This window comes from Nelumbo nucifera, chromosome 2 (assembly GCF_055504915.1).
Source record: "Nelumbo nucifera cultivar China Antique chromosome 2, China Antique-T2T, whole genome shotgun sequence".
Taxonomy (NCBI): domain Eukaryota; kingdom Viridiplantae; phylum Streptophyta; class Magnoliopsida; order Proteales; family Nelumbonaceae; genus Nelumbo; species Nelumbo nucifera.
The window spans coordinates 17,353,274-17,375,706 of record NC_142650.1 but is presented as its reverse complement, the minus strand read 5'-3'; the positions used below and the strand labels follow the sequence as shown (position 1 = coordinate 17,375,706).

Sequence of the window (22,433 nt, the reverse complement as noted above, 5' to 3'; positions counted from 1 at the left end):
AGAAAATGAACAATGCTTTTGCCCTTTATATTATTTTTAAAAAGTTAACCTATTTTTAAATATATTACTTTTATTAATATTAAACCCCAAAAGTTGCATTTATATGCTATTACCCCTTGTTTCTTTTACGTATAAAAAAAGGATAGAGTTTCGATATTTTTAATAATGCAAAGGGCAATTTCGTCCTGGAGTTAGGTCTGACTGTCTGAGCGAGCAATTCATCAACGTCCTAAACGGGTCCGAACCGATCCACCGGAAGTATTGAGCTCTGATAGCGAACGACATTAAATTGGGCCGCTTACGGCTAACGACCAACCTCATAGATATTCTCTCTCTTTCTCTCTCTCTAGTCTGTACTTGCTGTTTTCTTTTCTCATTGGTTTGTTTGTGAATTTAGTCCAAAGTTTTTGCTTTACAGATCGAGTTTTTTTTTTTTCTCTAAAATTAAGAATACATGTCAGACGCTTTGATCAATGGATTGGCTGGTGCTGGAGGAGGAATCATCGCTCAACTTATCACATATCCTCTGCAAACTGTAATTTTTCCATTCTATTTCTGTTTTGGAGGGACCAATTTCTCAAGTGTGTATCTTTTTCCCATTTGCTTAGTATGGTTTTAACTTTTAACTAGTGTATGGGTTTATGGATGTAGGTCAATACTCGTCAACAGACAGAGCGTGATCCCAAGAAGAGTAGCAGGAAACTTGGAACCATAGGACAAATGTGTCAGGTTTCCTTCCTTTCTTTCTTTTAGTATTTTCCTTTAAATAATACAAATTGAAGTTGGAAAAGTCTAGTAAGGTTGTTGAGGAATTTCTTTTCCTGTATTTATTCGTTTAACGGGTTGCAGGTAGTTAAGCACGAAGGATGGGGGCGGTTATATGGAGGCTTGACGCCGTCGTTGGTGGGTACTGCTGCATCGCAGGTACGCTCATTTCACTACCCTGTTGGTGTTTCAACTACTGGTTCTTCTGATCATGTTTTTTCCTGTTTAGCCTTTGCGTGCCCCTTTGGCGTATTTCAGAGTACACCGGGACACGTTAAAGAAAAGAAAGCTTAGAAGAATTTCAATACTTTATATTGCTTTGATCATGGTTCAAGATTCTCAAACTGCTAATCCATTTCTTTTAATTGGATCAAATAGATTTGGTGCGTAACTCATGTTTTGGTACCTTTCTGAGGTCTAACTAGTGTCTGTGAAGTAAACAATTACAGAGTAGTCAGAGTCCATACTCATAAAGGAGAACCCATGAATAAACCGACTAATGTGTGCAAAGTTCTATGATTAAAGAGTTATAGGTGCATGGATCCTTGAAAGATTGATGAAGTATCATATTCTATACTAATGTTCCCGTAACTATCCAGAATTTAAAAAGATATACCTTACAAATCATCCACCGCTCTAGGTAGTTTCATTTTTTTTTGGTCCAAGAGGCATCAGATCATTTATATGTGCTCCTCGGCAAACTTAAGGCTGTGTTTGGTTTGAAAGAAAAGGTAGGGAAACTTTGTATAGGTTTCCCTACCTTCCCCTTCCTTTCCCTACCTTTTCTTCCAAATGAAATACAGCCTAAATGTTATTCCAATTCAAATTGTATGCAATTTGTTGTAGTTATATATTCTAGAAATTAATTTTCCACACCTATCTTGATCTCACCTAAATTGGGTCTGTTTGTTACACTTTTTCTTGATGGGGTTTTATCCTTATACCCTGAACCAGGATTCAGTAATGCACTGTGCTATTCTAGCAAGTGGACTACTACTTATGCTTTAATATTTGGTGGCTCTATGAGGCTTCATTGGATCCTAATAAAAAGTCAAATTACAAGATATCCATATTACATGTTCCAGATGCTAGTATGTCAAAGAAGACATATCAGGGGTTCTCACCAGTGTTGCATGACACCCCACTTTTGGAGGGGACTTGTGAGTTGACTTGTGTCCAACCCTCCAAAATGTGTGTCGGACCCAACTACAGACTAAAGCTTGATTCAGGTGGATTTACCAAAATGCCCACCAGATTTGTCTCTGAAAATTTACAAATCCTCACTTTTAACACCTCTATATAACAGTTGTCCAACCATTTAAACTGTCCAATTGTGTAGTCTAGCATTCGTATTTTCCTAACTTACACATAACTTATGACCCATTGTTTATTGGATCTTTTCCAATTAACATTGAAATTAACAAAACAATGAAAAACAACTAGCATGGCCATGTGGCAAATAGGCAAAGGCTGTGAGTTTAACTTGTCAATTGTAAAAGTAGTTTAACTACTTAAGTTATTATGCTTATATAGTTCAATGAGTTCAAAAAAATGTTATCTATGCGAGACATGTCCACAAATCCTACCTTTTGGGTTTATGGAATCAGACTACTGTGTCTAAGCCCATGCAACACTTGTTCTCACCTGAAAACACCTAGGTGTTCTTGCGACTGTTTCTATTTCTGGTACTGCCGTTATTGTTTTTCTCTTCAGATCTCTCAAGTGCACACACACAAAAAAGCAAAGACTGCAAACCCAGTCATCCACACCTCAATGAATGACCAACTTGAAGGTTTTTTACATGAGTGAAGCACAAATGTAATGCTGTAGAACCTGCTTCTGCTTTCCCTTCACACATTATTATGTTATTTTCCTTTTTTAGTTTCTTGGATTGTTGCCCTGATGTTTTTCATTAGGTTTGTCCTGATGTTTAAATTTGAAGTTGACTTGTTGTGGGGGCTACACTAAAAAGCTAATACTGCATTGACATTTTTAGGTAAACTTTGAGTTCAGATTAAGATCTTTACTCATTTATTCACCATTGTTTTGATACAGGGTGTTTATTACTACTTCTATCAAATATTTAGGAGCCAGGCAGAAGCTGATGCACTTGATCGTTGGAAGAAGGGGATTGGTGATGGATCAGTAGGAATGTTTTCATCACTTGCAGTGGCTGCATTAGCCGGGTGATTTATTCTTATGCAGACTTTTCATAGAAATAATTTGTCTTTATTTTGTTCTTCCATCAGACTCAAACTGTAATAAGATGTCCAGTTTTCTACCTTTCTATAGTTATTTTGGCCAGCCAAAATCTCCACGATCATCTACTTGAAAGACACACTTCTGTCTCTTCTTTATAGTTGGCTCCTAGTATATGTTAGCATTTCTTTACATGTGGCACACATGCAGGGTAGATCCACCATCTCATGGTCCAACATAAACATTTCCTATGTGAATACCTGTTTAATTTGGTAAATTTGGCCGTTCAATCTGTTGGCCATTTTTAACTATTCAGAAAATTCTTCTTTTTGGTCAGAGGGTTTGGGTAGATAAGAATTAATTTTTATTCATCTTGATTGTTCTTTTCCGTTGGAAATTATGTTACAACCTCCTTAGACATGAACACCTTTCAAAATCAATCCTTCCATGACAATATAGCATGGTTACAAAAAAGTTTATCTGTAGACCTTTATTACCACCCCACACACATACACAAACAAATATTCAAACAAAATTAAATAAAAAATTAATTGTCAAAGACCATGGCATAAATTCCCCTGGACCACTTCAATTCCAAACATTTCTTGTAAAAGTTCTCAATTCGCTTATTATATTGGACATGGATTAGTATAGTAAATTTAATCAATTTGAAGCCCCTTCAATTTTATCATGTGTTGCTGTTTGAAGTATTGTTTACATTTTTCTTTGTGTAGGTGCGTGAATGTGCTATTTACTAACCCCATATGGGTAGTTGTTACCCGTATGCAGGTAAAATCTAGTTGATTTCACTGCTACTCTCCTTTAAGACTATTCTTTTGACACAAATTTGACTTCGAATTCAGATTTCTATAAGTTTTACCCCCCTCCAAGGCCTTTGCTGGAAATTTGAAAAATAGACACCGTCAATCATTGGAAAGCTGATTTTCTTATATTAGATTTGGATTCTTTGGTGAAAGTATAATTGGATTTGAATTCTTGAAATCTTTTCCCCATTTTCCTTCTTTATGGGAGACCCCGGCCTTGTGGAAATCTAAAATGATTTCATGTTCTCTCAAGCTAACAGCATTGGTTCTTCAAGCAAATTGCCTACATTTTCATACGATCTAATAGAAGGAATTGATTTCCTAGATCAGCAAACAGCTTAGCTGATTATTTAGCTAGCAAGGGTTCAATAGAAGGAATTGCTTTTGGGCTCAATTGTAATTATAAGAAATGTTTTTGTTGTTATCTTAAGCTTTTCTGGGTTAGCCGAGGCTACTGAAAATTGTAATATTTTTATATGATCTAATAAAAGTTGTTCTTATGTTGTCGATCAAAAAAAATTGCCTACATTTTCTGATTATTAGCTGTGACTGGGCTCTGGTTAGTGGTTGGGGATTGCCCATAATTTTTTTTTCCTGATAAGTCATTGTTTGTAACTTAGCTTACTTGCCCAATTAGCAAAAGGTTCAGTTACAATAGAAAATAATCTTTTCATTCCACTGTTAACCAATCAATCAACCATCAGAACTATTATGGAAAAAGTGATTTTGATGGTGCTATATATATAAAACAAATTTCTGTGATTATATTTAAAGTTAACCCAACTGGTTTCCATGCTTGAAATGTGTTGTTATCTTGCAGACACACACAAAGGCATCAACAGAAACTAGACTTAATCGTAATCTATCAATTGTGCCAGATGAAACAATTCTCGCTGTTGTGGAGCCTCCACCATATGGAACTAGCCATGCCGTATGTACAATTTTCGCTCCTTGACAATTCCTTGTATAAATTGTTGCTTGACATATGAGCTGCCAATAATCTGAATGAGGTTTTTTTACCAGACCATTATACCATAAATATGGAATAGTTATACTAATTGGAATGATAGCAAAGTCATGTTGGGACAATAATTGGTGGTTTCAACATTGATGATTGTCATGAGAAGATAGTATCCCATTGAATGAACTTAACCATTAATTCTGTTTACCTTTTCTATTCAACATTGAGTTTATGAATGTAGTAAAATGCAGGAATTAAAACTGAAAAAGTAACTGAAAGTACAGTAACTTGATTTGGTTGTGAGTTGAACACGGCTCATAGCTGAAGAATGCAATCTCCTTTTGTATTCTTCTGATGTCCGGTTGGCGTATGTTTCTCTTTATTTTATTTTTTTATGGATGTGCAATGTATCACTCGTGAGATCATAGTTGATGGAATCAATTAGATAAATTAGCTTTTTTGTACAAACCTATCGGAGCGACAAATGGACTTGTATTGCACTTTCTGCAACAGACATGATTCCTTAAATGCACTAACAACTAGAACCTTGATTGAGTACTGACTTTAAAGACAATGCCATAGATTCTGGAATAAAAAAGAATTCAAACAAGTTGATATGACGAATTGCTTTTGTAATTTATTATACTACCTGAAAAATGGAAACTGAAGGGAATATACATATACCTCTGATTCTAAGGTTTCAGAATTTAAAGCAAGTTGTTATGTACAGATAAATTATAATAAGAAGCATAATTAGATGCTTCCTACAAAATATATAAAGAACTTCCTTTGTTTTGCTTTCCACATCTATGCCAAGATCAGTTTCCAATTCCTGTCATGTTGGTGTTTACCACCAAGACCTTCAAGGAGGATAGTTTAATGTGTACAGGTCCAGGAAGTCTATGATGAAGCTGGACTTTGGGGTTTCTGGAAAGGCGTATTTCCAACACTTATCATGGTTAGTGAGCAGTCAGACTTTTTTGGTTCCAAACAAATGAAGGAAACTGAAATGCACCTGCTACTGTTACAGGTTAGCAATCCTTCCATACAATTTATGCTATATGAGACCCTGTTGAAAAAGCTGAAGGCTAGGCGTGCCTCAAGTAAGAAGGGAAATGATGCAGTAACTGCTTTGGAGGTGGGCTTTAATCTGACTTTCAGTATCATCTCCTTCCTAGTTATATTTGCTTTAATACCATTTAACTGACTTTTTTACTAGATTTTTCTTCTTGGAGCTGTTGCTAAACTTGGAGCAACTGTTGTGACATATCCCCTTCTTGTTGTGAAGGTAATTGGCATAACTTCTAGAAGTAGTATTATGGTTTTAGAAGATTGTCAAAAGCCACCCAAAACTTGACTAGTTGACTTAGCTAGAAGAAAGTGTGACTTTGTAAGTTGGACCACCCTGAAGATCATTTCAAGCCAAGACATGATTAAGATTCAATGACTAATTTAACCATTAAAGAATTCAATGGATTTCCCAATAGGAATTGATTGGGTCTTCTATTTTGAAAGCTGAAGGGTAACAAAGTGCTGGTATAAGAATTGAGTTTTCTGATTTGGTATATTCTCAACTTCCAGTGACTAGTTGAGTTTTCTGGATTTTTGAAAACATAAATTACCAACATCTTTATTGTGGCAATTTCTCTTCCTGAATTTGACTTTTAAATTATTTCCTTCTATGTCTGGGTAAGTTGGAGTTGACAGGTGTTGTTTCCCAACCAATTGAACTATGGTTGAGGTTGGTTTATCAACCAATTGGCCCTTATTTGGCTGGCAGATGACAGGTGTTGTTTCCCAAGCAATTGATCTATGGTTGAGGTCGGTTTATCAACCAATTGGCCCTTGTTTGGCTGGCAGATGCTTAAGGATCAATTTCTAGATGGATGGGCGTTACAAATGGTTGACTGGATTTCATTTTAAATGTCCTCTAATTTGTTATACTCTGTTTCATTCCTCAATCATTCTATCACATGTGCAGTCAAGACTTCAAGCAAAACAAGTTACTGGTGGAGACAAGAAGCTTCATTATAAAGGTTTGAAATGTCATAGTGTTTTTTTTTTTCCTTTTTTCTTTGATATCATGTGAAGTAAAGGCCCATTTGGTGTTTTGGTAAAATCTCAGGCTGGCAAGCATGAGAATGCAGGTTCAAGCCTGAGAGTGGCCACTTTGTGCATAAAGAAAATGCCAAAGGTTAGGACTTAGGACCATATCCTGTCTACCCTCCGAAGACCCCAGATAGCTGGGACCAACATTGGCTAATGGCCTTTATCATGTGAAGTAAAGGTAGATTGCCCATGTGCAAAAAAAAAAAAAAAAAAAAAAGCATTGTGTGCATAGATGTACAAGTTACACACTGAAAGAAGAGTAATATTCATGTTTGAACTCCTTGAATGAACCAGAAATAGAATCCACTTAACAATAGAATCATCTTCAAAAATAAGGCGTTTTTTCTCTTCCAAAAGCTTCAACAAAACCACTATATTCCACAAATATTACCCATTTTAGGCTTCCAATTACTTCCACAAACTAGGCTTGCAAAATCAACTTGGATCACCTAATGCTGCCCTATTAGTTATATGAGGTGATATTGCTATTGCCTGCTTGGTAGACCTTCCAGATGTTGCATTAAACAGCATCACCTTTTGCATGGTCAACACAATGGACCTACTTGATTTGGTGATCTTAACTTTTTCAGCACATGGATTTGTCCTAAAAGAGAAACTAAGCATTTGCATGTTAACGTTCCCAGACATGTTCATGAAGATCTTCATAAACATTTTTGATTTAGATGAGAGTATTAAGATGGTTAGTTTATGCACCGTGCAAACACAGAGCAAAACAGATTGCGTACCTCAATCTGCTATTCAGTTCCTGTGTGATGGAACATTTCCTCTAATGCAGGTATGTTCGATGCCATTGTGAAGATGATCCACTATGAAGGCTTGTCTGGCTTTTACAAAGGGATGAGCACAAAAATTGTACAGAGTGTTCTTGCTGCTGCTGTTCTGTTCATGGTTAAGGAAGAACTTGTCAAAGGAGCTCGCATGTTAGTGAAAAGGAATACTACTAGGGTGGTTAATGTGGCAAGATCTAAGCCTTTATAATTTATCATTCTCATCCTTCGTTGTATCAATTTTCAGTTTCTTTTTAGTAGGCAAGCACAAATTGTACATTGGAAATGAAATGCCCATATCTGCGTGGGGTGTAGCTTGAAATCTAAAAAATAAAAAAAAAAGGAACAAGATCATCCACAGACATAAATTAAATTCCAAATGGTGTAGCTCTCGTCCTCTATAAATACTGTCTCTTGTTTCCTTGTTTATTGCTATTTAAGGGATTTTCTATTGATTGCTATTCAATTTACAGAACCATGGGTGTTAATCAGATGTAGGAATTCATCTAGCACTTACACCCAAACTTGTATTGGCATGCATTGGAAATTTGGAATGGTATACGATACTGATTTTCAGGCTTAAAAGTTAAAAATGCCAAACCTTACAGCACCTCCCTGATATTAGGACCAGGCCTTGGTTTCTGTTTCTGTACAGACAATAGAAGATAAATCAAAATATCTTTCATGAGTACAGGTAGTAAGAAATGAGGTGCAACCAAGAACCAACCATATGACTAGTCTAAATGGAGATATTGCATGCTTATCAATTGACCATTACAGGATCAGGATGGATGCACAGCAAGGCTGTTTGCTTTTTTACCCTTGTATCTCTTGTACACACACTAGTAGTTTTAAAATGCACTCTGATGTGTTTGGTAATCTTTATATCTACCCTTTTTTTTACCTCTATTTATACGTATGCATAGCACATGCCCATGCCCTTGGTACCGTGGCAAATGCCTTGAGACAAGGTAAAGCCAAAACGCCTTGTGTATTATTAAGGGATGTTTGGTAAGAGCTGAAATGATTGTACCGAATAACTTATTTCTCTGTCTTTTTGAAGTTATTGGATTGATTACCATAACTTAAACCTTTTTTACTATTTGCTTATTTCATCCCCTAAAAAGATAAATCAATAACTCATTCATTTTAGTCATTATCAAACAGTGCTCAAACCTCAAGTGTCTTGTGAACTTGTGAAGGGTGAACCTCATCACCTTTGGATTGGGGTATATGGGTAAAACGTTAAAAACTTACCTCGGGTCGGGTCAAGTTTAAACTTAAGTCCAAGACTTAGGATTGGGCCTGATTGACCCACAAGCCGATCCTAACCGTCCAAGCTGCATTGCTACGGGCAGTGGACTAGTAGTGTACGATGGTCGATGGATGCCTTGGAAGTTGGAACGTTAGAGAGACAAACATTGAGTCATTGACAGTGTAGCAAAACAGTAGCATCATATAAAGACAATGACCGGACATAGGGCTTTAACCGGATCGAATTCAGGGTGAGATCTAATTATTGTATTTGCATTCACATTAGATTATCATATTGGATTTTTATCATATTTAAATTTATTATCAACCATCTTATCATGTTTAAAATGACCAAAAAATTAAAAAAAAAATAGTTATTTTTAATTTAAATATAATGTATATGTATTAAATTTAACAATTATAAACTTTATATAATATATGCATAAAGCGAGCAGGGGTGAGAGTGGGGAGATTGAAAACTATAAAACCCATTTCTGCAATTTGGGTCAGTTAAAGCGAGCAGGGGTCGAGTAGGACTCCAAAGCTTCCTGGACATAAATTACATGAAAGGGTGTCTGTCATTCAAAAATTCATATTTGGGAGGAATTGTTGAAAACCCTAGCCTCCATAGCAACCGAATTTGAACACACGATATTTTAGTTTCCAACCTTTTGACTCTGACAATGCTCCCTAACTCCGATGAGGGTTATGAGTTATGACATGTCCCTTTCTTCTTTTTACCCTTCAAATCTTCTATGTGTGTATGTATGTTTGTAGTAAAAGATTTTGATACATACCCAATCATATCTTTATGCCCTTTAATTTGATACATACCCAACCATATGCTAAAAGCCTTGACACTGATGGATAAGTACAGTAAAGCAAATGATGCCATATGCCATCACGGTTTGTAATAAAATTCTCCATATATCTCTTAATCTATGCAGCTCCACAATGATATAAACCTAATTCAACCTTATCTTAACCCAAGCCCAACCCAAATACATCAAAATTCAGCCTAAGCTCAATTCTTGGGATTGGGGCTAGGTAAAAAAAAGAAAAAAGAAAAAAGAAAAATCAGTGTGAGAGATATTTTTTTGGTAAAATACCCTGTCTTTCCATTCATGCATGCTTTAATATGGTTGTCTATAGTTTGATTTTGATTTAAAAAATTGAAAAGAATTTAATAAAAACCAGCCTTCCACCAATGGTCATAAATCCATTTGCAAACCCATATTTATTTGCATTACATCTATTTAGAAACACCTAATTCATTTGATGAAATGGTCTAGTGTTCTAGCTTTGTCACCTTCATTATAATTAAATAAGATATCTAAGCCTGTTCTTGACAATATTAATATTATGCTTGCAGTTACATGAATTTCACCTTGCACCTCTCTTTTTGGAAAGATGCCAAGTTACCATTCCAAGCCTGCAATTCCAGGAAAACTCTTGTTTAAGATAAAGACTTTCTTGTATTCAATTTAAACCTATTTGCTCTGCTACTTCTAAAGCATTTCAAAAACATAAAAAAAAAGAGAGAACATGTGTGTGAGAGAGAGAGAGAGTTCGGGCATTTTGAGGATAAAATCCTGCTTTGTAAAAATAGCTTCTTTCAATAAGCAAATTTTAGCAATTCCCGTCCTTATAAGCCTACGTAATACTTTCTATTTTTTCAGGTTGGGCTCTGGCCCAGCCTTTAGGTAGCCTGAACACGGCCTGAGCTTGACTATATACATACATGCATATATAGATATGTATTTATATATAGATATACATATATGTCTATATATTTGCATAAATACATATATACATGTACAGTTATAGAGCGGGTTCATTGAACAACCCAAACCCAAATCGGGCCCGAGCCCAACCCATTGCATCAAATTCCAATGTGGGCTCGGCTCAGATTAGGAAGATTGGGCTTGACCTTAGGCTTTGTTTGGTCTTAGGCTTTAGGCCCAAATCTTAGGCTGGGCCTAAATTGACCATAAACTCAGCCCAATCCTCCTGACTTGCACCCCTAATAAAAAACCAGGATAATAAAAACAGATCAAAACTAACCAACCAGCTGATATAATATTGGAGAACCGATGAATTGATCCCAGTTTCAGAATATCTTTATTTTTGCATTTATTTTTCTTATATGCAAACTTATGAAGGCCATAATTTTGCATTTGATTGTCTTATTAGAGTGATCTATTTTTTTTTTTTATATATTGGGCAATATTTTGTAATCTATGCATTTCAACGTGCCTTACCCTATTATTTTTGCCAAAAACACCTTTTGGGGCTTCAAATCTTAATTTTCAGTATAAAAAAAATACATATTCATTATATATAGTATAATTATATATGTTGAGCCCGCCTGCATTGGTGGGGGCTTCAAGGACTAACTAATTAAATGAAAACTGTAATATTCAAATCCGTGAAAATCGGATTCGGACATCCTAAGTCCCTGTTCCGTGTCTTTTGCTGCGCTGAAGTCGAGAGTTGCACCTTCTCGCTGTTTTAACTTCCAATTGGAAAATAGAATAGAAATTTCAAAATCATGTGATCAAAATCAACCCGTCCACTCTTCTCCACCACCTCTCACAGAACAGAACAAGCTACCTTCCAAACACCGAGCAATGGCGACCTCTTCAACATCCCACGCCATTTCTTTCTTCTCCTCTTCGATTTTCCTTACTTCTCCCCAGCAGAACCCTAAATTTCTCTCTATCTTGATACCAAACTCTCTGAAAACTCTTAAACCTCTTCTCATTTCCAAACCTTAAGCCATTCTGTGACTAAAACGCTAACAATCCATTCGGAGGCTGCAACGCTTTCTATCCTCTCCTTCGAAGGCGAGAAGATCGGTGAAACCCATCTTGACCTGAAAACGGCACCGCCAGAGACGCCCCGAGCCGTCCTTCACCGCGGGATCATCACTGATCAACAGAATAAGCGAAGGGGAACAGCTTCGACTCTAACGAGAGGAGAAGTTCGTGGAGGTGGTAAGAAACCTTACCCACAGAAAAAGACCGGACGGGCCAGGCGTGGGTCTCAACGAACACCTCTCAGGCCTGGTGGAGGTGTTATTTTCGGTCCGAAGCCAATGGATTGGAGCATCAAGATCAACCGGAAAGAGAAGCGGTTTGCTATATCGACGGCGTTATCCAGCGCAGCAGTAAATGCGATTATTGTGGAGGATTTTTCTGATAAATTCGATGAGCCAAAAACGAAAGATTTCATCGCAGCGATGAAGAGGTGGGGAATTGATCCCAAGGAGAAATCCATGTTCTTGTTCACGGAGGTGTCGGACAATGTGAGGTTGTCTAGTTGGAATATCAGGATGTTGAAATTGCTAACGCCGAGGACGCTGAACCTGTTTGACATCTTGAATTCAGATAATCTGGTGTTTACTCAGCAAGCTGTAGATTACCTGAACAGGATGTATGGGATTGACTATGAAGGAGGGGAAGCTGAAGATGAGGATAAAGTCGAAGAAGCTGAAGGTTAGTTGATAATCTCTCTGTTACTTTTCTTGAATTTCTATTCTTTATCTGAGGCCACGGTTTTATTTGCTTTGGTAACTTCAGTTAAGATTGTTGGGTTTATCTTCTTTGCGGTTCCTTGAGCTTGAACTCATTAAGCTTTCATTTTTCTTTATTTTTTATGCAATTATATGCAAAATTATCTCCCAGGAATCTTAAAACCCTTGAATCCTTCACATTGAACTTGAAACATTACACTCAGCACATGTATGCATGTATAGCATGCATAAAATAGAACCTTACTATATAACACTTCTACAGTGATAGCTAGATATTCCAAATCATTTTCAAGGTTGATGATGTATTTTTCTATCAGAAATAATGCCCATCAGGAGAATTTTACAAAGTGTCTTCTAGATATGCATCTCATACACAGCCATATTTGGTCACATACACAGACAAGTCATGTACATAGAGAAGTTAATAAGTACTTAAGTGTGGACTTACACATGCTACAGATGCCTTGCATCTAGTAAACATTTCATATATCATGGTCCCCTTGAAGAACCAAAGGAGAGCTGATCACCTGACGTGGAACTACAATCTCAACATCAGAGAATCATTTACAGAACCTGAGACACAGGCCTGCAGCAGCAAAACGCAACCCGAAACTTCTTAATCTGAATAGAGCAGGAGCAGTAGAGAGGATCTTTTCCTTTCTCAGTAATGAGCTTATCTCATGTGTTGGAAGCAATTGGGAGTGACTCCTATATATAACCTGCTTCTCCAACATTAAGTTCCCTATTTTTAGGAACAAACAACAACCAACATAATCAATTAAGATAAGTGTTCTTTAACAGTAAAATTCATTTTCCATCAGATTTGAGACAAGTGTCTCAAGTTGACCAAGCATCTAGTCACCTGGTCATCCAGTCTAGACTGGGCCAAATGGATATCCATTGACCCAGTAAGAGCTGGAACTAGGATCCAAAATAATTCGATATATCTCTATGCATAAAACATTTTCCAGTAAACAATCAAATAAAATTTATTTTATAGAAATAAATAAATAGATAATAATTTAAAGAAAAGGTGAATGATTATGTGTGAAGGTGTTCATAGAGATATCCATAAAACAGTCATCTTCCATCAACATGTGGCTTGTCACATGGCCATTGGATATTCCAACATGTTGAGGATCAAACGAGGGCCTATGGCCACTCTACCATCATCTCCCACTTGGCCAGTTAGGCTCGAGATGAATAAGTGCCAACCAACCCCATTGCTTTAATATGCCTTACATAATCTGTAATTGCAAAGGGTTTAGTCAATGGGTCGGCAATCATTTCTTTTGTAGGCACATATTCTACCAAGATCTCATTCTGTTAGTAGACATCATATAAATACCGGTATTGGAGATTTATGTGTTTCCCTTTAGGGCCGATCTCACCATTTTTAATTGTCTTGATAGCAGCTTGGTTATCATTGAAGATCTTCACAACTCCTATTGGCACATTAGGAATTCGGCGTTCTTCCAAGAATCTCCTAATCCAAACTGCTTCAGATGCCGCGAAGCTACAAACGATAAACTCAACTTCCATGGTGAATTCAGCTACATAGCTTTGTTTCTTGCTTGTCCATGAGACAACACTTCCTCCTAAGAGGAATAAGTACCCGGTTGTGGATTTTCTATCATTCGGGTCACTTGCAAAATCAGCATAACAAAAACCCAGTAACTCTAAATCATTTGCATGATAGGTTAATTTGAAGTGTTTTGTCAACTGCAAATACCTAAATATTCTTTTAGCAGTCTTCCAGTGTGTTTTACCTGGATATGAGATATCCGATCTTGTGCAAAGCATTGCATACATCAAGCTACCAATAGCTTAAGCATAGGGTCTATACTTCATTTTCTCCATTATTAGTAGGATCCATATCCCTACTTAATTTGGTTCCTTTACAAGTTGGAGTTTCAACTCCATTATAGTCTTTCATATTAAATTTCCTTAGGAATTTCTCCAGGTAATGCTCTTGTGAAAGAGTTAAGGTTTTAGTGTTCCTATCTCTTTCTATTTGAATTCCAAGTACATAACTAGCATCGCCCATGTCTTTCATTTCAAAGTTGGTTTTTAACCAATCTTTAGTTTCATTAATCATAGACACATCATTTCCAGCAATAAGAATGTCATCTACATATAATGAAAGAACAACAAAACTACTCCTACTATTCAAAGAGTAAACACCGTGATCAAATGGATTAGGTATAAATCCAAGTTTAGAGATTGCTCCATGAAAGGTATGGTACCACATCCTAGAGGACTGTTTTAAACCATACAACGATTTCTTTAATTTATACACTTTATTTTCTTGACCCTCTATTACATAGCCTTTGGGTTGAGTCATGTATATTTCTTCATTCAACTTTTCATTGAGGAAAGCAGTTTTAACATCTAATTGGCATAACTCTGAGTCCAAAAAGGCAACTAAAGACATTAGGATTCTAATAGAGGTAAACTTGGCAATTGGAGAATAAGTCTCCTCATAATCAATCCCTTCTACTTGGATGTACCCTTTTGCTACTAATCTTGCCTTATATTTTTCTATAGACCCATCAATATTGAGTTTTCTCTTTAATATCCATTTACACCCTATAGGTTTCCTATTCTTGGGTAAATCAATTAATTCCCAAACTTGATTTTTATTTATTGAATCTAACTCTTCTTCTATGGCTTCACACCACTTTTCCTTATCAAGTGCATCCATAGCATCTTTAAAATCAATTGGATCATCAAGAGGTTCTTCATTCAAGTAGGTATAATAATCTTTTAATCTTGAAGAAGGGAATCTTTCTCTCTGAATTCTTCCTAGGGTGTCATTATTAGATGAAACCTATCTTTTAGGTGTAGTCTCAGCTTCTATAATTTCTTTGTTTATTTCAAATAGGGTAGGTAATTGTTTATTATCCTCAATTTGATCTTCCAGAAAAATAGCATCTCTGTTTTCTATTAATTCAACTATTCCATCAGATTTATGATTAACAAATCTCTACCCTTTGCTATTTAAACTGTACCCTATAAAGGTACACCTTAGACTCTTGCTATCTAACTTGCTTCTTTGCTGACTTGGCACTCTTACATAGGCACTAGCCCCCCAAATTTTGATGTCAGTCAGGTCTGGTTTTCTACCAGTCCACATTTCATGGGGTGTTAAGCTATTAACTTTAGTTGGAACCTTGTTTAGAATATATACAGTAGTACCTAAGGCTTTTCCCCAAAAGTGTATTCCTAGACTTGAGTGAGATAACATTGATTTCACCATATCCAACAAAGTCTTATTTCTCCGTTCAGCCACTCCATTCTGGCGTGAAGGACATGGTTAGTTGGTGTATAATTCCATTTTGTGTACAAAAGTCACTAAATAGGTTAGAGATATATTGTCCACCTCTATTACTCCTAAGAGTTTTTATTTTTCTACCCAATTGGTTTTCTACAAGTGTTTTATATTCTTTAAATTTCTCTAACACTTCTGATTTTCTCTTAATCAGATACACAAAGCCAAATCTGGAGAAATCATCTATAAAAGTTACAAAGTATTCCATACCCCTATGTGTTTTTACATTCAAAGGGCCACAAACGTCAGAATGTATTATTGCTAATAATTCCTCTAATTTCTTTCCTTTATTAAAAGGGAGCCTAGTCATTTTTCCACTAAGCCATGGTTCACAATAATTGAAATTTAATTCTATTTTGGGAATTAATCCATTGGAGCTCATTCTCATCATTTTATTTTTGTTTATGTGACAAAGTCTCATATGCCAAATATATGCATTTTCATCCACATGATAAACACAATCATAACTAGAAAGAACATCAACTTTATTAATAGTCAAACAATACAATCCATCAGACTTATTCCCAAACATTAAAACTCTACCATGCTTCCCTATGGTCACTTTTCCTCCCCTAAAACGTATGTCAAAACCCTTCTCATCTAACAGAGGTACAAACAATAAATTTCTCCTAAAATTAGGTGCATATAATACATCAGTGAGGATTAAATTCATGTTCTCATTTATGGGGATCTTCACTTTTCCGGTTCCAAGTACATCAATGTAGGTGTTGTTTCCTATAAAAATTCTGTGTTCTCTTGTCTTCATTTCCTTCAGTTCCAGGAACATCTCTTTAGTTTTGCAAATATGCTTAGAGGAGCTAGAATCTGTGCACCAATAAGAAAAATCGGAATCAGTAAAGTAGGATTCAGATACTACACAGGCTATATCTTTCTTTTCAGTTTTTCCCTTTTCATTATTCGATTTGTTATTCTTGCATTCAGGGCAATTATATTTTGTATAACCTTGTTTTCCACAGTTAAAGCATTGTTTACCCTTAGTCTTCTTGAATCCTTTTGAGAATTTAAATTTCTTCCCATTATTATTTTTGAAAATTTTGCCCTTAGGCTTTTCAGCCATTTCAGTTGGTTTGGGAGCAACCATTAAGGATGAAGGTTGGGATTTCTTCCTCTTCCTTTCAGCCTCTAATCCTAGCAAAGTAGGTAAGTTTTTTATGCTAACTTCTCTTCCAAATAGGTTTAAAGTTGTTACTACAGAATTCCAGGAAGATGGGAGGCTATTAAGAATGGTGGAGATTTCTCAGGAATGGGATTTCCAGTGGCTGCCAATTCTTTGGCAATCACATTCATTTTACTAACATGGTCTACTACAGAATCTTCCTTTCTCATTTCATAGCCATAGTATTTCTCAATTAATAGTTAATCATAGGTTTCGGTTATTTTTCCATATGTTTCCTTAATGGCTTCAAACATATCTTTAGCATTATTATATTCTTCAAACACAACCTCTATGTCAGGCTCCATAAAAGTTAACAAACAATTTCTTGCCTTCCTATTATCCTTTTCCCATTTTTGATACTCACAAATTGCAATCAAGGAATCATCATCAGTAGGTTTAGCAGGAATAGGTTTATCTAATACATAATCAACATTTCTTCATCCAATATTCTCCTAATGCTACGTTTCCAAAGAGCATAGTTTGCGCCATTTAATTTCTCAGTTTTACTGAGTTCTTGAGACAAGGCAGTAGCAGACATGGTTCAGAATATCAAGAATATTGCTAAGTTAAAGAAAAATAAATAATGAATAGAGCACTTAGCTGTATTTACGAGACTGATGTTCAGATAAATCTGCTGATGAACTCCCAGTCATGGCTGTTATTTGGCTTGGCCTATCAGTGTTATTAGCAAGGTCTGGATTTCCAAGTGTTCCCACTGTTTCTTTTAGCAGCTTGAAATCAATTAAATCTGTTGCAGTGATCTTAGAAAACTAGGTCAAGTCTAGCCACTGTTAACTGTATGCAGAGCCAGTAACTCCGATTTGTAACACTTCCCAATGGATCACAGCCTTGGTCGAAATGATATAGGGCCTCACAACAAAATAAAGATGGAAACAAAAAAAAGAGTACGACTGTGAATGATTTGTAAAAAAAAAGAATTATCAATGATAATCAGAAGGTGAATGTTCAAAAATGGGTTTCTAATACCCGATTTGCATCTTGATCGTGCCTTGAAAAAATTTCAACCGACCAAAAACTATTTTGAACAGCTTCAGGTGCTTTCAGATTCCGGGTTTCAGATCAATGATGAACCCTTTCTCTCAATTTGCAACGGTTGAATGATTGAGCTCTGAATGTAAAAGAGAACTCAAACTAGGGTTTCTCTTGAATGAAAGTTGTCCAAGAAAACTCGAACAGGGGTCTGCCATCAAAAGGAGAAGTCGCCGGAGATCAAAGTCAACGTCATTGGAATAAGAGCGTCAGACTGAAGATCTGAAGGTCGCATGTTCGATCCACGCTCGCCGCAAGTTGGCGTTGTCAAATAAGAGGAGGGCATCGCCGGAGTTGCTGGGTTCTGTTCACTCGGAGTTGCTGGAGCCTACTGCTCGTTTTGAGTCGTTGGAGTCCGTTGTTCATTTAGAGATTGAAGAAAAAGAAAAAATCTCGAACAAGTGTCAAAGTAATCCAAGTAAAACACATTGGAAGACTGTTAAAAGAATATTTAGGTATTTGCAGTTGATAAAACACTTCAAATTAACCTATCATGCAAATGATTTAGAGTTATTGGTTTTTGTGATGCTGATTTTGCAGGTGACCCGGATGATAGAAAATCCACAATCGGGTACTTATTCCTCTTAGGAGGAAGTGCTGTGTAGCTAAATTCACCATGGAAGCTGAGTTTATCGCTTGTAGCTTTGTGACATCTGAAGCAGTTTGGATTAGGAGATTCTTGGAAGAACTCCGAATTCTTGATGTGCCAATAGGAGCTGTGAAGATCTTCAATGATAACCAAGCTGCTATCAAGACAATTAAAAATGGTGAGATTGGCCCTAAAGGGAAACACAAAGATCTCTAATACCGGTATTTATATGATGTCTACCAACGGAATGAGATCTTGGTAGAATGTGCCTACAAAAGAAATGATTGCCGACCCATTGACTAAACCCATTGCAATTACAGGTTATGTAAGGCATGTTAAAGCAATGGGGTTGGTTGGCACTTATTCATCTCGGGCCTAACTGGCCAAGTGGGAGATGATGGTAGAGTGGCCATAGACCTCGTTTGATCCTCAACATGTTGGAATATCCAATGGCCATGTGACAAGCCACATGTTGATGGAAGATGACTGTTTTATGGATATCTCTATGCAACACCTTCACACATAATCATTCACCTTTTCTTTAAATTATTATCTATTTATTTATTTTCTATAAAAGAAACTTTATTTGATTGTTTACTGAAAAATGTTTTATGCATAGAGATATATTGGATTATTCTGGATCCTAGTTCCAGCTCTTACTGGGTCAATGGATATCCATTTGGCCCAGTCTAGACTGGATGACCAAGTGGTTAGATCCGTGAGACACTTGTCTCAAATCTAATGGAGCATGATTTTTACCGTTAAGGAACACTTATCTCAATTGGTTATATTGGTTGTTGTTTGTTCCTAAAAACAGGGAACTTAACGTTGGAGAAGCAGGCTATATATAAGAGTCACTCCCAATTGCTTCCAACACATGAGATAAGCTCATTACTGAGAAAGGAAAAGATCCTCTCTACTGCTCCTGCTCTATTCAGATTAAGAAGTTCTGGGTTGCATTTTGCTACTGCGGGCCTGTGTCTCGGATCCTGTAAATGATTCTCTGATGCTGAGATTGTAGTTCCACGTCAGGTGATCAACTCTCCTTTGGTTGTTCATTGGTATCAGAGCAATGTTAATTGAGTCTTTGGTATAGCCGCAACACACCAAATTGTGTCTCATCATTAAAGTCTCAGAAAAGTGGGAGGAGAGAGAAAAAACCTGTTCGAGGGTCTCTTCTCATCTCTCCCATCTGCTCAGCTCTCCTTTGGTTCTTCACCCCTAGGGGTAGGAATGGTAACAGGGCAAGGGAGGGATGGGAAGCTACTCCCCATTCCTGCCTCTACGAAAAACCCTATCACTGTTACACGGGGATCCCCATCCTCGTGGGTATCCCCACTCCCCACCTTGGTTTTTTGATGATTCAAATTTACTTTATTTTTTATTTCTACTTCTTTAAAAAAATTAAAATAAAATAGTTACAATTTATAATCCTATCAAGATAGATCCAAATATATCCAAACATATTCAACCATATTTTTAAAGATATTAACACAAATTCATTAATTAATTCATAATACAAATACAAATACTCAACATAAATCCCAAGTTTTAAGGCATCAGGGCTTTAAACCCATTTTCCCCTTGAAGGGACGGGGAGAACACTCCCTGACCCATGGGGATCCTCACTTAGTAAAATTGCACAGATACCCTTGACCCATTTGGGATGGATCACTGCGGGGATCAGAGTAGGGAAAATTGCCATCCCTACTAGGGGATGTTCGCCAATGTGAATGGTTTTGTTTTCTAAAAAAAGGCAGTTGCCATGTCAGCAAAAGCAATACATTTTTGCTGTTGTGGAACTGTTTTTGTTTTAGAAAACAAAACCATATACATTGGCAAACATCCTCCCTAAATGTTGGCTCATTGGTTGTATTGTCATCCTCATATCTTAGCAGTTAGCACTATTCATCTGATAAATATAAACCAGAGTTGAAGAGGATGTAGGTACTTTGACAAACATTCATTGAAGTCGGTGGCGGATCTATGTAGAGGTCAGTGTGGGAAATTGCCCCCACTGAGATTTGAAAAAGTTTTATATAATTATAAAAAATATGAGGAAATTTAAATGTTTTTACAATTGCCCCCACTCAAATAAAATAATAGGGAATCAAATAAAATTTGGCTTGGCTTCTTAAACGGGGTCATTTTTTTAGAGGTGAATAAGTAAGAAATAAAGAAAAAATATAGAAGAATGACACCTGTGTCTCTATTCCATATTGACAAGTTATGAGGTTTGGGATTTAGGATTTTAACTTTTACCTTTTTTTTTTCTTTTGCCATTTCACATCCCTCAACAGCTCAATCTCACCTCTCTACCTACCTCGTGTCTTCAAACCTAGAGATGACAATTTTCCTAGTCCTCATTGGGTACCAAGACATATGCTCATGGTGTCTTCAAGATCACCGGTTTCAAATAAGTTTGTTTTCATTTTTCTCGTGTATAAGGCTGTAAGATCCCAATAGAACGGATAACAATTTCCTCGTCCTCATTGGGTACCCATCCTCCTCACTGGACACCCTGCCCCCACTGATCAAAGGTCCTGGATCCGCCACTGATCGAAGTAACTCTTTTCCTTTAATCAGGTGAGAATCTGAACCAAGCAGTTAGATGTTCAGGCGAAACTACAAAATGTAGGATAGTTGCTGCATGATTTGAAGATAAAAGCATACAATTAGTATCCTAGGTATATAGGAAAAGAAGTGTAAAGAAGGTCAAGAAATAATAGAATCTTAAGCGCATTTTATCTAAACAACATACTTTAATTTGGGCTCTTTTGCATTAACATGTCATAGTCCAAGAAATGTTACATTATTTCTTTGAAACATAGATCCTAAACACAAAAAAAGGAATTTACAATCACTAGGATAGGATTTTGCTTTATGGAAATAGTTGTCTAATGCTGGAATTTGTCAATTGTTCTATATAGCTATCATTCATTACTTGAGGACTTTACCTTTCTATTCGTCTTTCATGTGGATGTTGTTGTGAGTATAAAGTCTGATATTATCTCCTGGATTTATCTGAAGACCAAGTTTCTCTCATCTGAGAAAGATATTCTTTTCTTTTTTTCTTTTTTTTAACTTGAATTTTTTGTTTTTGACTTTGAACTGGGGATGAAGGTGATGAGGCAGATGAGAGTTATGATGCAGCAGAGCAGTGAAATACAGTGATCCGAAGAGATTTGTTCCCAAATTGTTTTAGATGCAATTGGTCCAATTATTGACCCTCATTGGAGTAACTTCGTTGCCAAGATCAACAGCCATCTAACATTTCAGGCTACAACTGTATTATACTGGAGGTTTTTTTTGGTATTATCTCTTTTGCATTTTCTGTGTCATCTAACACATTGTCTAATATAAAATTGCATTTCCTTGTTTTGGTTGATGCATTATGTCTTACAAAGATTTCACTTTTTATTCTTTTCCTTTTCATGTTTCTATTGCCTGTTGCAGTTTGCCAACTTGAATTTCTGCAACAATATATTCATCTGAAAACCTCATTTTGTCATTGGGGAGCTTGCATTTTGGATTTGAGGTCCTAGATCTCCATAGATGCATTCCCTTGGGAAACCAAAATGTGAAGTTCCTTTCTCTTTGAATCCAAAACCTTTCTAGCTGAAGGGAACTTGACTATTCTATATCACGAGAAAGATACTATCACCAGGAATTGCTGTATACTTCTTCTGGTTTCAGAACTTTATTAGTTCTCTTAGGCTGTGTTTGGTGGGAAGGAAAATAAGAGAGAAACAGAAAGTTGAGGGAAAGTTTTGAAGGACTTGTATTAATTGTGGAGACTCTATAACTTGATGTACCTTATTAGTATAGTCCGTGTTGTATATTACTTTTAC

General features: G+C 36.4%; 1 protein-coding gene and 1 pseudogene across 6 annotated transcripts; both read left to right on the top strand.

The window, feature by feature from the left end:
- The first annotated feature begins 210 nt into the window (after nucleotides 1–210).
- Nucleotides 211–8,026, top strand: LOC104596986 (peroxisomal nicotinamide adenine dinucleotide carrier-like). Of its 5 annotated transcripts, none has more exons than XM_010258335.3 (12): nucleotides 211–349; nucleotides 462–535; nucleotides 652–729; nucleotides 850–924; nucleotides 2,821–2,951; nucleotides 3,699–3,753; nucleotides 4,609–4,719; nucleotides 5,639–5,707; nucleotides 5,780–5,887; nucleotides 5,969–6,037; nucleotides 6,731–6,785; nucleotides 7,655–8,026. In XM_010258335.3, exons 3-12 carry the CDS (start codon nucleotides 721–723, stop codon nucleotides 7,855–7,857), a joined length of 885 nt encoding a protein of 294 aa, XP_010256637.1. In that variant the 5' UTR covers nucleotides 211–349; nucleotides 462–535; nucleotides 652–720; the 3' UTR covers nucleotides 7,858–8,026. The 5 variants fall into 5 exon arrangements, 4 of the variants coding, with proteins under 4 accessions (XP_010256637.1, XP_010256636.1, XP_010256635.1 ...); XM_088898071.1 differs by having other exon boundaries at nucleotides 263–379; XR_016082499.1 differs by having other exon boundaries at nucleotides 241–535; nucleotides 6,530–6,785.
- Nucleotides 8,027–11,418: 3,392 nt separating this feature from the next.
- Nucleotides 11,419–21,970, top strand: LOC104596987 (large ribosomal subunit protein uL4c-like; annotated as a pseudogene). The gene is made up of 3 exons (XR_016082244.1): nucleotides 11,419–12,397; nucleotides 19,400–19,614; nucleotides 21,706–21,970. The product of XR_016082244.1 is annotated as a large ribosomal subunit protein uL4c-like (transcript).
- The last annotated feature ends 463 nt before the right edge of the window (nucleotides 21,971–22,433 follow it).

What these genes read in the sequence shown, in the direction of transcription:
- LOC104596986 (XM_010258333.3), top strand. Translation starts at nt 455, where the DNA reads ATGTCAGACGCTTTGATCAATGGATTGGCTGGTGCTGGAGGAGGAATC. An exon ending in TCACATATCCTCTGCAAACT is followed by an intron (nt 536 to 651) that starts GTAATTTTTCCA and finishes TTATGGATGTAG; the next exon opens with GTCAATACTCGTCAACAGAC. An exon ending in CCATAGGACAAATGTGTCAG is followed by an intron (nt 730 to 849) that starts GTTTCCTTCCTT and finishes AACGGGTTGCAG; the next exon opens with GTAGTTAAGCACGAAGGATG.